We start from the raw sequence: 14,023 nt of genomic DNA on the forward strand, positions 1-14,023 counted from the left end.
GGCACATTCCGCCTGCATTCAGCACGGCACCTTCGTGCAGGTGCAGGAAGACGCGATAGGCCAAATTGCACCAAAGGAAGCTAGGCGGCGGGAGAGGCTTACGAAAGCAAAGATTATGCTTTATCCGCTTGAGAGATACGCGGGCTCGTTCATGCTTCTTTCGACCGCAGACCAGGTCCTGCAAGTGTTTACCAATGAGGTATTTGCTGTTCACATCAGACAGTTGGATTATTGGTACCATTCTATATCAGGCCTCCTGTTTCTGCAGCATTCTCGAATTTGGGCTTAATTTTGGTAAGTGGGAGTGTCGCTTGAACAATCAATCAATAATATGCCATGGTACAATCCTATCCATAAAAGGATTAGACTAGACACTTGGGCTCTATTCCGGGCCATCGAAGACAACGCCATGCTTCCATGGACCTCTTCTCTCGCCCTCCTTAACCCCATCATACCCACCATCGCAATAACCTGCAAGATAATTAATATCTAGGTTTAAGAAGAAGATTGGCAACATGTGGTATCTTACCAAAGTGAGCACCAAGTGCGAACTTGGTAGGGTCCACATCTGGAGGCGTATCTCTATAACATGCCGAATTGTCCGTTGCAAAATCTCGCAGCGCATCCCAGCTATTGCACTTGCGATACTGCTCATCTCCAGCCGTGTCGTCGCCAAAAAGATAAAGTGGGGTATTATCCGCTTTGCATATCACGTACTGGCGCATCATATCTATGCAATGACCAGCGTGCGGCGGCTTGAAGGTGTACTGCTCCTTGTGATGAATTGCTTCCCAGAAGGTTTTTCTTATAATAGTCTTTTGAAATAAAATATTAGCTTAATTCAGCAAAAGATGGCATCAGGTATATAGCTTACTACGCAGTGAAGGAGATGATATGCCTCGAGAAGGTAGACATTTTTGCTATCATCGCTCGGCAAATGCATGCTATCCGGCCAGTGTTGGTCTTTGGCCCACTTTCGATCCATGGCAATGAATCCATGGGCAGGATTGATGTCGTCCCAAAGTTTGTCAGTCTCAGTAAAGTTCCTGTCGGAGTATTCAGTCCACCAATTCAAACGGGACCATGTGGTTGGAAGTGATTGAACGCGGGCTGTGACAGATTAGCAGACATGGCACAGAGATTGATGGAAATTTACCAGCTGATTTTGGGGTATACTCTGGCTCCACCGCATCAAGTTGTTTGGTAAGATACTTAGTAGCAAAAAGGCTAGCAATCGTGCAAATGTTGGTGGTGAGGAGCAATCCGATGATAACATAGCTGAAAAGTGTTCGTGATCCCTTGGAGCTATGTCGGATAAACGTTGTCTCGTCAAAATCTTTCTCGGTCTCCGCTGGTGAGATGGATCCACCTCGAAGAGCGGCGTACACCGTTTTTTCTCGCCCCACGTAGGGAAATTTGCTTGAGCTAAACTTGATACCAAACATTTCGTCCACAGGTTCTGTACTGCGTAGTTCTTGATGAGGAATTGCGGTGGCGAGGAGTTCGGTGTTGGAGGGAAGATATAAAATAACGCGGTAGAAAAACGATGAAATGTGAAGGGATGGATGGAAGACCACGAGGAAGCGAGAAGAGCACTCGGGGAATGGGATACCCCTCCGTTGATACCCCAGACAAGCAAGTGACAGTCTTGGGCTAGATGCAGATCCGCTAGGCCCATGCTTGGGCTCGATACATATATCGCCCTCTTCCAAAGAGGTGCATGTACGTATGCATGAACGTTCCATTGATCACAATGTAACGCTGTTCGACGGATCCTATAGCTCGTGGCCCTATAAGCTGATAGTTTCCTTGTCTGAGAGTTGAGAGAGTATGCAATCTATGTGCATGAGATACCTTCAGTCATGATTGGGCTCTGCTCCATGTTGTTTCTCCGCTTCACCAACTAGTTCGTTGAAGGATGAAACACGCGGACGCATGTTGGATCCAGTTGATATGGGAGAATGGTTGGTTCGAAGGTAGTGACTCTGCATGCTAAATAGCCTCAATAGCTTCCGGGAAGGAATGAGTTCCTCGATTCTAGTCCAACTCGAACGTCTGGCTCACCAATGCCTTCACGCCGTCGAAAGAAGCGGGATGAGCATCCTGGCTTTCAGAAAAGACCCCACCGCGAGATAAGACACATGAGCAAGTAATCTGAATCCATGGCTAGCGTAAGAAGTAGATAGACGAGGGCAGCCGATGACAACATGAATTTAGAGGGTGGTGACAGTACGGGTGGAGGGCTTCTAACTTGAGGTATATACAGGGCCTTGGTCTGCCCTTCCACAGTGAACCACTACACTCAGTGCCGTTCTGCGCCGTGCTGAAGTTTAAAGCCCTAAGCTCTTTTACAATATATCTTGGCCATTGTGTGAGCAACGTCAACATGAGGTTCACTACTGCCTTCGCCATCGCGGTAGCCGGGCTTGCAGCCGCTGCTCCTGTCATAGGTGAGCTAGGTCTTGTTAATTCGGCGGTACACTCTTATTGACGATAGATTTAGAAAGCCGTGACAAGGTTGCTTACAACCTGTTGGCCGACAACCCAACCCAGGTTGAGTCTCAAGAGGGTGTTGACCTGCTTGCTCCACGTATTGGGTACAAACGCGACAAGGCAGCCTACAACCTGCTCGCCGACAACCCCACCCAAGTCGAGTCCAATGAAGGGGTGGATCTTCTTGCCCCGCGTATTGGGTACAAGCGCGACAAGGCAGCCTACAACCTGCTCGCCGACAACCCCACCCAAGTTGAATCGAATGAGGGCGTGGACCTCCTCGCTCCACGTATCGGTAAGCAAGGGATCTAGGGTAACAATTGTGAGATGTTGACAATAGGTGACAGGCTACAAGGACTAGAGGCAAGGATTATTCGCTCTAATTTGACGTGAACGGAAATGATTGAAAGCGAGAGTATTGATATCCTGAAGGGTTAAACGGATTGAATGGGTTGAAATACGGGTGTTGTCCTGGCACCCTCCACCACCTTCAGATATTTAAGCTTCGTAGTCTAGAAAGTTGCAATCATCGTACTCGCCAGTGAATAATAACGACTCAGAGCTCATGTCGTTGCTACCCACAGAATGGACTTTTGTGAATATTGAGTGTATCATGTTAAGGCCGATCCCAAATCTCATAGATAATGGATATTATCTGCGGAGTGAGACATGTGCTAATAAACAGGGTTACGATATCTAAAGGATCGGAGAGCGATAAACGGATCCTTCGGCACGTGATCTTGTTCTCTGTGGATATAGTTCGGACAGGTGGGTCCCTGTGGGAATTCCGAATCAAAGTTGATTCTCCACTCCATTGTTAAGCCCGGAAGCCACAAAATCTACGCAGGGGATCATAATATGGCTCCAAAATTGATTTACCAAGATCGTACTTCAGAAGACCACGAAGCTGACGACGAGGAAGCGTTGATTGGAAGCAAACAAGCCAACCGACAACGGCAGTTCTTGAGACGGAGCTGCTGGGGGAAAGTAAGAGCAAACTGGTGGATTGTAGACTCGTCGCTTTTGCTTGTCATAATTTTCCTTTTGGTTGAACCACGAATGCGAAATCCGAGCCCAAGACTTGACACCACTGGAGATGTGACCGGCTTTGCCCCGAAATGTGAGTAAATGGCTGCTTGAGATGGATATAGATACGGTAGCACCACTGACATAGATTAGTTTCGCAAAAGATTGTGTCCTTCGAGCCGGACTTGAGTTTTGTGCCGCAAAATACGTCGTCGTTCTGGGACAAGAGTGTCCGCGATAAGTGGCTCAGTATCGTCCCAAGTACGTGCCCTTTGCTCGTATGTCCCATTGTTCGAAGTCTTCCACTCACATCTCAAAGGAGGTCTTGGATATGTTCGAGTCAACGAGCCGTCTAGGTTCAAAAATCTGCCAACGCCTCTTCACGACTTTGCCAACATGACAGTCTTCACGACGTCGATGCCACACCAGTTGCATTGCCTGTATAACATCCTTGAGGTATACTCGGCCATTACTTCGGGAAACCCGCATGCCGTGCCTACAGAGATGACCTTCCACCTGCAACACTGCTTCGAATACCTCCGGCTTAGCATCATGTGCTGTGGTGATGTCGCCCTGGAAGGGGCGCAGACGACCTTTCCAGAAGGGTTTCCGGGGAGTGATGGCTGGGACGCGAAACATGTCTGTAGGGACTATAGCGAGATATACGAGTACCTTGAGGAGAAAAGGGCAAACGATCGGGTTTGGATTGGCGGGGCGGATGACATACATTGAGAGGAGGGAGAGAGGGTGAGAAAGAAAGGGATGGGAGGCACAGAAGGTGAGCAGTGGCGAGACAGCGAGGTGCAACGTCGCTAAGAACGCCCACCGAATAGCTATACATACCTGGGCACATATCTCGTGCATGAAACTAGTAGATACATGAGATAGGGTGATTTTAATCAGCTTAGAACCCCACCATTGACTCAAATTAGCCGACTCACTCATATTCTAGGCTTGCCTCCCCAAATTGATCCAAACCTCGACAAGTAGGTAAAATAACTAGCATGGTACTCGTACAAGCTTCCACAGCCAACTTTGAGCCCTCGTCCCAGACTTCAGGGGATCAATCTCCGCTGCCTTGATCCCCGTCCTCAATGTCTTTGACACCAGGATTAACGAGCATGTCTTGAACTTGTTTCGTGGCGTTATCTGCTGTACTTCTCCCCCTCTCTAGCAGACCTTCAGCCTGTCGCCTTCCGTTTGTAAACGTATCTTGTACCTTCTCAGAAGCATCCTCAGTTGTCTCTACGCCTCTCGTATACATCTCGCCCGCTTGTTCTTTCCCATGTTCGTATGTCTTCCTGACCTGTTCCGAAGCCATTTCCGCAAGCTCACCTGGGCTGGGGTATTTCTTCATTGACTTTAGAATAAGATAATACAAGTTGATGATTACAGTATGAATCTGATCTTTCATCAGCATAGTGATGCCATGCGAGAAGAAGCCTTTCAGCATTTCGGCACCGAGACCTTGGTACAACGCCCATAAACCCTCCGTTTTTGCAATTCGGATGATGGTGCCAAAGACGGTTCGCTGCCTTGTTCGAATAGCAGCTGCATCCAGGAGATCTCTTCGTTTCTCTGTCTCTGGAATTGGCCTGGTGGGCTGGGATGGCTTCTGGTAGGAGACTTGTGCTCTCGTTTTAGCTAAAGAGAAGGGGTACGTGACTGTCGAGGCCAAAACTTTACTAATAGCTGCTAGAAGGAACGTCATCCGAGCTCCGGGGTCGGCCCGCCTATATCTTGGAACGAGCAGTCGCAGCAGCATCTTGTGAAGAAGAAAGGTGATGGATGGATTGAGGGTTAGGACCAAGCTGGCCGAGTAGCCGGACCAAAATCCTTGGGTTCCTTTCTCGTGCCGGATCTGCCGTGCAATATCTTTCATACTAAGGCGTGGGGTTACAGAAGATGTCGGTTCCCGTGCAGCGACCATGGCGGCAGTCTGCTTTCGCGTGACGATGTTCTGAATTGGCGTTGTCCAGAGTTTGGAAAAGGCGCCCGCCAGAACTCCGACCCCAATCTCATCCAGCGCTCCAAGATTGCGCGGGCTTCCACGCACATTGAGCCTCTTCTGCCTTAAATACGTGTATGCGAGGAAGAAGAGGAAGCTATCGGCCACTCCTTTCAAGGTTTCTGGCAGCACTCCGCTGTAGAATGCCCGTATGCCTTCATTGTTGTATATCTTCTCCACTGCATCCCAGATGCCTTTGTAGTCTGCATCCTTGTTGTCGGTTTGGAACTGCTTCTGGACTTGGAGCCGAGTAAGGACGAGGTCAAGAGGGTAGAGGAGGAGTTTTGAGATGGCGGTGCCGGCTGCACCAGACGTGGCATGGCCGAGTGCTGGAAGAGCGGGGCCGACCGTTTCTCGACGCGGAGAAGAGTCCTCCTGGGAGATGTGATAGAGGGTGAAGGCGTCCTGGGCTTTACTTAGTACATCCACCAATGCAGAATAGATTGGCTTACTAGCTGTGAAATATAAACGTAAGTCATGTTTAGGGCGGACTGAATACGACAGAACAAGCGCTACCTTGCCAGCGAAAAAGGGGAGCCGTGGCAATTGTTATGAAGCAAATGTGCGGGGCTGGCGGTGTCATTATAGTGTTGTGGGCCGCTAAACGGATCCGCTCCGTCACCGTTCACCGACGTCATGAGGAGCTTCGGCATGCACCCCAGATTCTGGCTTGTGAAGAAGTCTGCACATTAGTCGAACAGAGCATACCGTATTTCAGACAGATATGTCGATGCTATTGGTTCTTGAAGAAGCAGGTGATACCAGTCTGGCCAAGCTTAAGACGCTGAGAGTTTTCTGGAGGATGTAACATCCAGCGTTCAATACTTACGCGAGTAGGAGTAGCAGCACGTGAGACGCTGAGCCAAGCCCAGACTAAGCCTACCTCGGTTAGCCTCTCCAATAATCGGGCATCTTCCGCTTCGCGAACTCAATTCAGCAACAATAGGCACTACTTGGGTGGTTGATATTCCTGTTTTTTTACCATGCATGTATCCCCCACGAGCAGTAACAGGAACCAACTACCGCAAGCACGGAGTAGCATTTATCAACGATATCCGACGACCTGAACAAGGCGTCGTGCTTCTCCGGTGAAGACATATGTACCGACATGACGAAGTCATAAATACAGCCGCTATAGCAAATTGGTCACTCCTGGCGTCTTTATGGGTGCCTCCTTGTAAACAAAATGAGCAATTTTACGCTCCTAATTTCGCTAAAGTCAATCCTCTCGTTCTTTGCGTGCCTCTCCGAGCGTATTCAGTCTCTGACCAAGACGACGCTAGGATATGAATCTAGCGAAACTTCCTAGGTACGCGCTTTATAGTTTCAAGACATGGCTTCAATCAATATTCTGACTCGGATTGGACTGGAATCAGTACTTTAAATATTTACATGGGAGGTGACATGCACACTATCTCGCAGGACTGGCTTACAGTGAACATATAGATTGGATCACTAGGATAAAAGAAACTAGTAGAGGCTCTAACAGATTCCTAGGCTTAGGTAAAGTGTTTAAAGAAATAAAAAAAATTGTATCCTGACGTCAAGCACATTATGGAAAGGGATACCCATATGCTGCTATACAATATCCCGAATGGCCTCGGAGACTCGGGACATCCTGATTGGAGGCGGTTGGGCGGTCAATATACGTCCAATCCCCTCGGCGGAGACTTACAATATGGCGATGCTGCTAATAGTATCATCAGACAGAACGGAGAGAAGTTCGTGAACAACAAAGCGACGATATGGCGATAACACGATGCTTTCCAGCAAGAGTTTGCGGCTGCAATGCAGTGGACGCTCGTGTCGAATGGACCTGGTTTAAACACTACACACCTGCCAATCGTTGCGATTAATGGTTCTTGTAGATCCTCTGCGTTAAAAATTAACGTTATTGTTGGAGAATTAATTCCCCTCGATACCTCCAATTCTTACTCTCCCGATGTGAATGCGAAGCTTAGTTTCGCCCGGTTCCAGCATCGAGAGCCCTCATCATACTAGTCATCCCCAGGCGTGGTACCACAAATTAATTTCACATATCTCACCTGGTCTGAACACCAAAGTTTTAAATTCACTATACCGAAACCTACCGGTGGAGACTAGGCTACTTCTGAAAATGTTACAGAGTTAGGGCAGTATGGGGAAACGTCGAAGTGTCCGGTCTTAGATGTGGTTGTTGCTATTAAAGCGGAAGGCGTTAGGAACCCCATCACAAAGTACAAAAGAGTGTTATTGAAGGTATAGTCGTAGAAAGCTAGGCCTGGTAACGGGCTACTCGGCGCTTTTGAGTTTAGCGTTCGCGACATGTTCTCCGGGGGCACAAATGTTGAACCAGAGGTTTCCGTCGATGGTGCAAACGAAAGAACGTAGACTGTATAGGTTTAAAGTGGAGCTTCAGAAAGAACAGGACTCATTCAATGTATAGTGCCTTGGATGGTGAGCGGTTCAGGCTCTTCCTCTCAACTAAAAATTGGCCCCCATAAAAACATCCTACGGCCTGCACAACTGACGAGCTTCTTCGTTCTATTCGACGGTGATACTGCAAGATCCACTAGGAGTTTTTGTGCCGTTGGCAAACCCCTCCGTTGCAATGATCATATAGTCGTGGTTGCCCAGTTTCATTCCAGCCTTAGCCCAAGCATCGAAATGCTTACCAGTGGTGATTGTTCCTCCGACCCTCTTTTCAGTACGGACGGACCAGTACTGCTGAAAGGTCGCTGTTCCCACAATAGAAGGCTTGTTATTCCGAGTGCTTTGGTATAGCTCATAAGTACCCTCGTCGAAAGTAAAATTTCCTTTACGAGTCCAGGGTTCTCCAGGAGCCAGAATGTCGTAGGATTCAACAATGTAGTATTCGATTAAAGGGTTCTTAGTCCAGCCGTACAGTGCGAGATAACCGGGGCCCTTAGGAGTGTACGTGCCACTGTATTTGACAGCCCTATTGTTGAATAAATGTTAACAGCAGCACCCCTTTAATCATAGTGGTAGTTTGGCCAGTTGACCGCTTACCTCGATCCTCCTGGCTGGTATCCTTTTCCGGCCACGAAGCCGCCACCAGACCAAGTGCAGGTATATGAGCCACCACCCCCGTTATTACATTTGATATTTCCCCCGCCTTCTTGCCAAAACTGCCAGTAGTTGGTTGCCTGCTGGACTTCGGAGCTTGGAGTACTGGCGCGTTGAAGAAGCTGTCCTGGGGCAGTGAATGCTCCTGGAATTAGAGAAATGGCGGCAAGTAATGTAAATGAAACCATGGTTACAGATGTGATCGGTGACCTTTACTCTTCTTTTTGAAGGAAGTCATCTGGTGTTTATAACGTTCTCCCGGGCAAGGATATACACGCCAGAGAAGTTTCTCCACTACTATGTGATGTTGCCTCTCTCCCCACAAAGGGTCATGCTGGAATACATTTAGTGGCTAAACTGACTTTAAGCGACCCTTTATTACAACCAAGACGGGTTTTGCAATCCTTGAACCGGGTCTAACCAATGAATACGTGCCTACACCGGATGGCAATTTCGCTGTCGGTAGATATAAAGACTCGTAGTTATGTTTTCGCTTTCGGCACTCTCGCAGGCTCGCAACCGTGCTCGCCACTAGACGGGGGTCGTCTGGCTGCCGTTCTCGCGTCAAAAGGTCGCCCATCAGCTGCGTGCACTGCTGTGCTGAACTCTCGAACTTCGATTGGGGTCCCGTGTGGGTGAAGACAATTCACCGCCTATCACTTCCATCAAAATGGCCAGAACGTCACCCTTGCATCCCGCACACCGGCCTCTGTCATGTCGAAAACGTCCTGAACGACAGCAGGGTCCCAAATGCCCGAACGCCCCAGATATGACATCAGTGGCGCTAGCGCGCCATGCGGCTGTGCGTCTCAGCTCCAAAACCCAGCTTTCAACATCACCATCCACTTGGCTTGTGCACACTTCTTTGCTATAGTATGCAATGTAAAAGTCTAGAACACATTTCCTGGGGCTGTTATGATGTCGATATCTTACCATCCTCATCCCACACGCGAGAGGCAGCCATCTTTGCACCGCTCACCGAAGCCCTCAGCCCTATAGGAGGCCCGTCAGGTGGGTGAGAGCATGTGCGTGCGCTGCAGATGGAGAGAAGTTCTGGACCTACATGATGGAGGAGGCGCGCAAGGCAGATATCGACAGATTGAGATGAGTCTTGAAGTTGGTGTCATTGGAGTCGGAAATAGCTGAAAAGTTGAAGGAGGATTTTGTATAAAGGTGAGAACACCTCATGGTAATCTCAGCGTAGTCTCAAAATCATACGCGCATCCCTCCATCGTCCCTATCAACCAGGGTCAAGCAGCTTTAATTGTCCCGATTTTTACAGCCCAACCTTTCCATGCTCGCTACCATGTGTTCCCCAAAAAACCACCCTTCCACGAAGCTTGCGCGGCAATCAAGCATCCTCATCGACGAGTCCACCGCCCTCTCAATCACCATTAAGACTGAATCAAAGACCAGGAAACGAGTTTTATACCGTGCCATCCAACGACCAGATGGTGTAATTGTCGAACGTCCACGATACCGCCCTTCCTCAACTTTTATTTCAATGCCAGGCACCATTCCAAAATCTCAACCACACTCGGCTAAGCTCCATCTATCTGCAACTATACCCAAGCGTCGACACATGTCTGGGCAAAGCACTGAAGAGGACCTTCGCTCCATACGGACCTTTGAAGCCGAATTAGCCTTACAATGTGGACGAGATGGATACAATGGACCTGTCGGACTCAACTCCGATAACTCGAACAAACCAATGAGTAATTCATCTAAGACGCTACCGTCAATTCATCCTCGACCTCGACCTAATGTAACATCAACTTCGGTACAGCGCTTCCTGGATGATGCTTGCCCCTGGTCACCCTATTCTCTTCCCCGAAGCCCCTAGCTTGGAGAATACTATGCGTTCCGATATGCACAAGGGTTAAGCTTCGAAGCTGTGTGACGAAGAGATTATGTCGACCCGATAAACGGGTAGAAATTCCCGTAAACCATAGCTATAGAATTAGGGGAGAAATGGAATGAGCATCGGCGTTGCACGGGGGCTGAACCAGAATGGAAGCAGTTAGGATACTCAAGAGGTCCACGGGTTTAAGTCTGCTACGCATTGTCGTTGACAATGACCGAAAGCAAGAAGCCTAGAGAAGGGAACTTCCTCTTTCGTTCTGACTTCTGTTTAGATGTGGTTGCAAGGTGAAGAAACTCGACATCAAGGTTTATTTGCATGCCGACTGCCTTCCTCCCTCATTATACCATATAATACTAATAGAAACCATCTCTAATTCTCACACTCTTTCCAAATGATGTCTACTTCTTCGCTAAGTAGAAGGTGTGTAGAAAATGAGAACAGCTGAATCTAATCCAAGTAAACTATCAAATCCTCTGAAAAATCATGCCTCAATCTTATCAGCAACTAAACAACACCCCATACCATTTACCCTGAGCTAATTTGCAATGCACCAATGATTTACGCCTCGACAATGACTGCGTATCTTTGTACCCGGCCAAACAACTCTCACCCTGCAGCTACCCGCATTCCTCCACGCTCTTCCGATCCTCATCCCCGAAACTCGGTATCTCGGGATCGGTAGAATCTTCATTGTTGCACAACATGAAGCCATAGAGGCGCCACACTCTTTTTAAACCTTCCAAAGCAAATAAATATAGAATGTGAATCCGATCCGTGCGGACAAAATAATCTAGCGACGGGAGCAAGAGCTGAGCACCAGACTGCAGAGGGTTGCATAACCGGTTTCTGTTTTTGGAGAATGCCACGGGACTGTAGATGCGGGAGCTTGGATATGGAGTTGCGGGGTTGGACCTAGCACACCAGCGGGAGATTGTGGAGGGAGCACGATAGCAGATTGAGATGGGGCAACAGCAGGGTTTGCTTCATGGGGGGAATATGCTGGGCACCGGGGCCATCACTCTGAGTCGGAAGAATGGGAAAATGGGTCGCGTGAAAAGTGCGTTGTGATATTGTGTGGGTATTAGAATCCAAGAATTCTTAACAAGACTGCAGAGAGCGAAAATAAAAGTGCACCCGAATACCTAGATACCCTCCATTATTTTATCCAGAGAGTCCCGGTCCAAATCCCAGCCGTTAGCCCGTTAACCCGCGGAACTAGGGTGTCTGCTATATTCTTATTTGCGAATCTACTGAAACATAAACATCTGAACAATTTTACTTCTCTCGCGTTACTGTTCGAAGAAATTGGGGTACTCTTGGCTTTTGTGCAGAATGGCCGTTTTGGTTAACTCTGGGTGGGTCTAAAAGCTTATTGTGGTGCTTGTCAAGCAGCTCAAAGTCGAAAGTAGCGAGAAAATATGCTGTAATGATGTTTTGCTCGAGCTTAGCGAAGCGCATACCGACTGCAATTCCCGTGAGCATATGCGGACCTTCAGACTGGTAGGATAAATGACTTACGGCACGGATGTCGGCCAACTCCCCACCCAAGGAACCCGTATGTTTTCTTTTTGTCTTCTGCTCTGTCCGGTAGATACCTGCTCGGATCCCACTTCTCCGGGTCTTTATAGATGGTCGGGTCGAGATGGACATCTCCGGTGGCATATGTAACGAACGTGTTGGGAGGGATCACTTCGTGGCCATTCCCTGTCGGAATCGCCTTGCCACTGATGTTCTTCCTGAATGCTGTTCCGAGCAAGTTCAACCGAATCGAATCTCGTAAGCAAAGGTCGACAATAGGAAACTCAGTTTCCCAGGCCTCTAGCGGCACGTCGTCTAATTGATGGCGTAGAGGAGCTTTTGGATTTGTCGCATATTTGACAGCGACAGCTTGGACTTCTTCCCTAGCTTTGACGAGCCACTCTGGGGACGTTGCGAGATAGCAAAGAACCCAGGCGGCATTGATTCCACTGTTGAGGAGACCCGCAAAAAGCGAACCTACGACAAACTCGATGATCTTAGACATCCTGTCACCCTGGTCTAGTAGATATTGTAGAGCATCGTCGTGCTTTTCTCCGCCACCCTGCCTCTTCTTAACGAGGTCTTCCATCATCATGTATAATCGAGCTCCGGCATATGTGCGTTTCAGGATAGCTGGTGAGGGAAACTTGGGGAACATAACAGCTGTTGCGGTTGCGGACTGGTCGATCATCTCGAAGAGCTTTAGAGTTCGTTCAAGAAGTTTGGAGTCGTCGGCGATTTCGTCGGCGCCTACCATGCGAATGGTAAGTCTGAAAACAATGCGGTAAATGCTGTCGAAAGGGTTGGTGATGCCACTGGGCTCATTCCGTATTCGATCTAAGGCCTCCTGGACGTCGGATTTGAGGATGGGGAGCTTCTTTCGGAACTGCTCATTCTTCAACAAATATGTCAACCGTCGATTGAAGTAATTCGAATATTCGTCTTGCTGGTTGATTCCGTCGTCACGGGCATGCTCCTTGAGTTGAGGCGACTGGCCAAACAGCACAGCATAACTAGCCATACCCGTCAGCACTTCTAAATTCCAGATGCAGATGTCTGACATACCCTTCACCGAATCCGAGGTCTCGAGAGTCAAAAAACAATTGGCGCCCCTTGTCTCCTGACAGGCCAATGATAGTATTGGGGCCTGCATGAAAGCTGAAGTTGCCGCCCGCGGCATGATCACGGGCGTTTCGAAAGAAATCCCACCGTCTTGTCCAGAAAGCGATAGCTCCGGTCAACGGGAAATTCTCACTCACGACAGGAGGGGCATTGGAAGGAACTCGGCGGAAGTAGGTGTGCAAGAGAACGTATGTTGTAAATAGGACAGTTGTGGAAACAAGCAATAATACAATTGGCGAGCTAGTTTGGCGGTCCAAAGTGTCCAAGAGGGCCATGGCTACGGCTCATGCCTAGTGGCTCGCAACCGAACTCAAAGAAAAGGAACCGTATAAAGCGACGAACAGATTGAGCGTATGAGGGAGCAAGAGGAAGAGCAGAAAAACGAGGAGGAGGTTAGCAAGCGACGCTCAAGTACGAAAGTCGAGATAACGTTTCGGCGCGCCATATGCACTCTACTTTTTATCCTGGCAGGCGGCCGCAGAATCGTTACGCATCCCGCTGCCTCGTCTAGAAGCCGAGCGTCTGGCGGATGCAAGACGAGCCGTCAACAGGCCTGGGTGGGCTTGGGCATCGTGGCCGCCATTAGTTGCTCGGGATGTTGAAGTGTGCGTGCACATCTTGGATTAAGCTTCGTCATTGGCCGCGTGTGGAGCTGCAACGTTGAAAAGGAATGAGAAGGTGAGGGCCGGGTCCAAACCCTTCCGTGCATATTGGCAGGATACGTGGTGGCGTTGCCGATCACGTGTTCCAATCATTTCCACCCCCAGCAGGCATCTGCGGCGCCGTCCAAACACATTCCGCCGATCGCGGGCCTTGCATCTCTTTGGTGAACATGAGATCTGTGCAAGGGTTTTGTGCAAGAATTATTGACTGGCTTTGCGTTGAGACTCCTGCATGTGAGTTTGTCGCGATCGCTTCGCATTCCC

The 14,023-nt window shown here is 48.9% G+C and overlaps 7 protein-coding genes across 7 annotated transcripts; 3 read left to right on the top strand and 4 right to left on the bottom strand.

The window, feature by feature from the left end:
* Positions 1–382: 382 nt before the first annotated feature.
* BDR25DRAFT_346820 (uncharacterized protein) lies at positions 383–1,745 on the bottom strand (the record flags this gene model as incomplete). Its single annotated transcript, XM_033694190.1, has 4 exons — positions 383–471; positions 530–815; positions 875–1,110; positions 1,157–1,745. 4 exons carry the CDS (start codon positions 1,743–1,745, stop codon positions 383–385), a joined length of 1,200 nt encoding a protein of 399 aa, XP_033541188.1.
* Positions 1,746–2,386: 641 nt separating this feature from the next.
* BDR25DRAFT_319393 (uncharacterized protein) lies at positions 2,387–2,854 on the top strand (the record flags this gene model as incomplete). The annotated part of the gene is made up of 3 exons (XM_033691822.1): positions 2,387–2,450; positions 2,498–2,788; positions 2,841–2,854. The coding sequence occupies 3 exons, from the start codon at positions 2,387–2,389 to the stop codon at positions 2,852–2,854; spliced, it is 369 nt and encodes a 122-aa protein (XP_033541189.1).
* Positions 2,855–3,351: 497 nt separating this feature from the next.
* BDR25DRAFT_381466 (uncharacterized protein) lies at positions 3,352–4,477 on the top strand (the record flags this gene model as incomplete). The annotated part of the gene is made up of 3 exons (XM_033697718.1): positions 3,352–3,613; positions 3,673–3,780; positions 3,839–4,477. 3 exons carry the CDS (start codon positions 3,352–3,354, stop codon positions 4,249–4,251), a joined length of 783 nt encoding a protein of 260 aa, XP_033541190.1. The 3' UTR covers positions 4,252–4,477.
* On the bottom strand, positions 4,358–6,304 carry BDR25DRAFT_272071 (mitochondrial carrier). The gene is made up of 2 exons (XM_033687291.1): positions 5,980–6,304; positions 4,358–5,932 (listed from the first exon to the last, which is right to left on the bottom strand). Exons 1-2 carry the CDS (start codon positions 6,004–6,006, stop codon positions 4,583–4,585), a joined length of 1,377 nt encoding a protein of 458 aa, XP_033541191.1. The 5' UTR covers positions 6,007–6,304; the 3' UTR covers positions 4,358–4,582.
* On the top strand, positions 6,252–6,973 carry BDR25DRAFT_361845 (uncharacterized protein; the record flags this gene model as incomplete). Its single annotated transcript, XM_033696495.1, has 7 exons — positions 6,252–6,331; positions 6,390–6,487; positions 6,531–6,615; positions 6,645–6,704; positions 6,747–6,780; positions 6,811–6,836; positions 6,904–6,973. The coding sequence occupies 7 exons, from the start codon at positions 6,252–6,254 to the stop codon at positions 6,971–6,973; spliced, it is 453 nt and encodes a 150-aa protein (XP_033541192.1).
* A 1,077-nt stretch (positions 6,974–8,050) lies between these two features.
* On the bottom strand, positions 8,051–8,781 carry BDR25DRAFT_297012 (glycoside hydrolase; the record flags this gene model as incomplete). The annotated part of the gene is made up of 2 exons (XM_033688973.1): positions 8,051–8,465; positions 8,537–8,781. 2 exons carry the CDS (start codon positions 8,779–8,781, stop codon positions 8,051–8,053), a joined length of 660 nt encoding a protein of 219 aa, XP_033541193.1.
* Positions 8,782–11,537: 2,756 nt separating this feature from the next.
* On the bottom strand, positions 11,538–13,598 carry BDR25DRAFT_272077 (cytochrome P450 6A1). The gene is made up of 3 exons (XM_033687292.1): positions 13,041–13,598; positions 11,976–12,988; positions 11,538–11,920 (listed from the first exon to the last, which is right to left on the bottom strand). Exons 1-3 carry the CDS (start codon positions 13,370–13,372, stop codon positions 11,733–11,735), a joined length of 1,533 nt encoding a protein of 510 aa, XP_033541194.1. The 5' UTR covers positions 13,373–13,598; the 3' UTR covers positions 11,538–11,732.
* Between the last annotated feature and the right edge of the window lie 425 nt (positions 13,599–14,023).

This window comes from Lindgomyces ingoldianus (genome assembly GCF_010093535.1).
Source record: "Lindgomyces ingoldianus strain ATCC 200398 unplaced genomic scaffold BDR25scaffold_47, whole genome shotgun sequence".
NCBI lineage: Eukaryota > Fungi > Ascomycota > Dothideomycetes > Pleosporales > Lindgomycetaceae > Lindgomyces > Lindgomyces ingoldianus.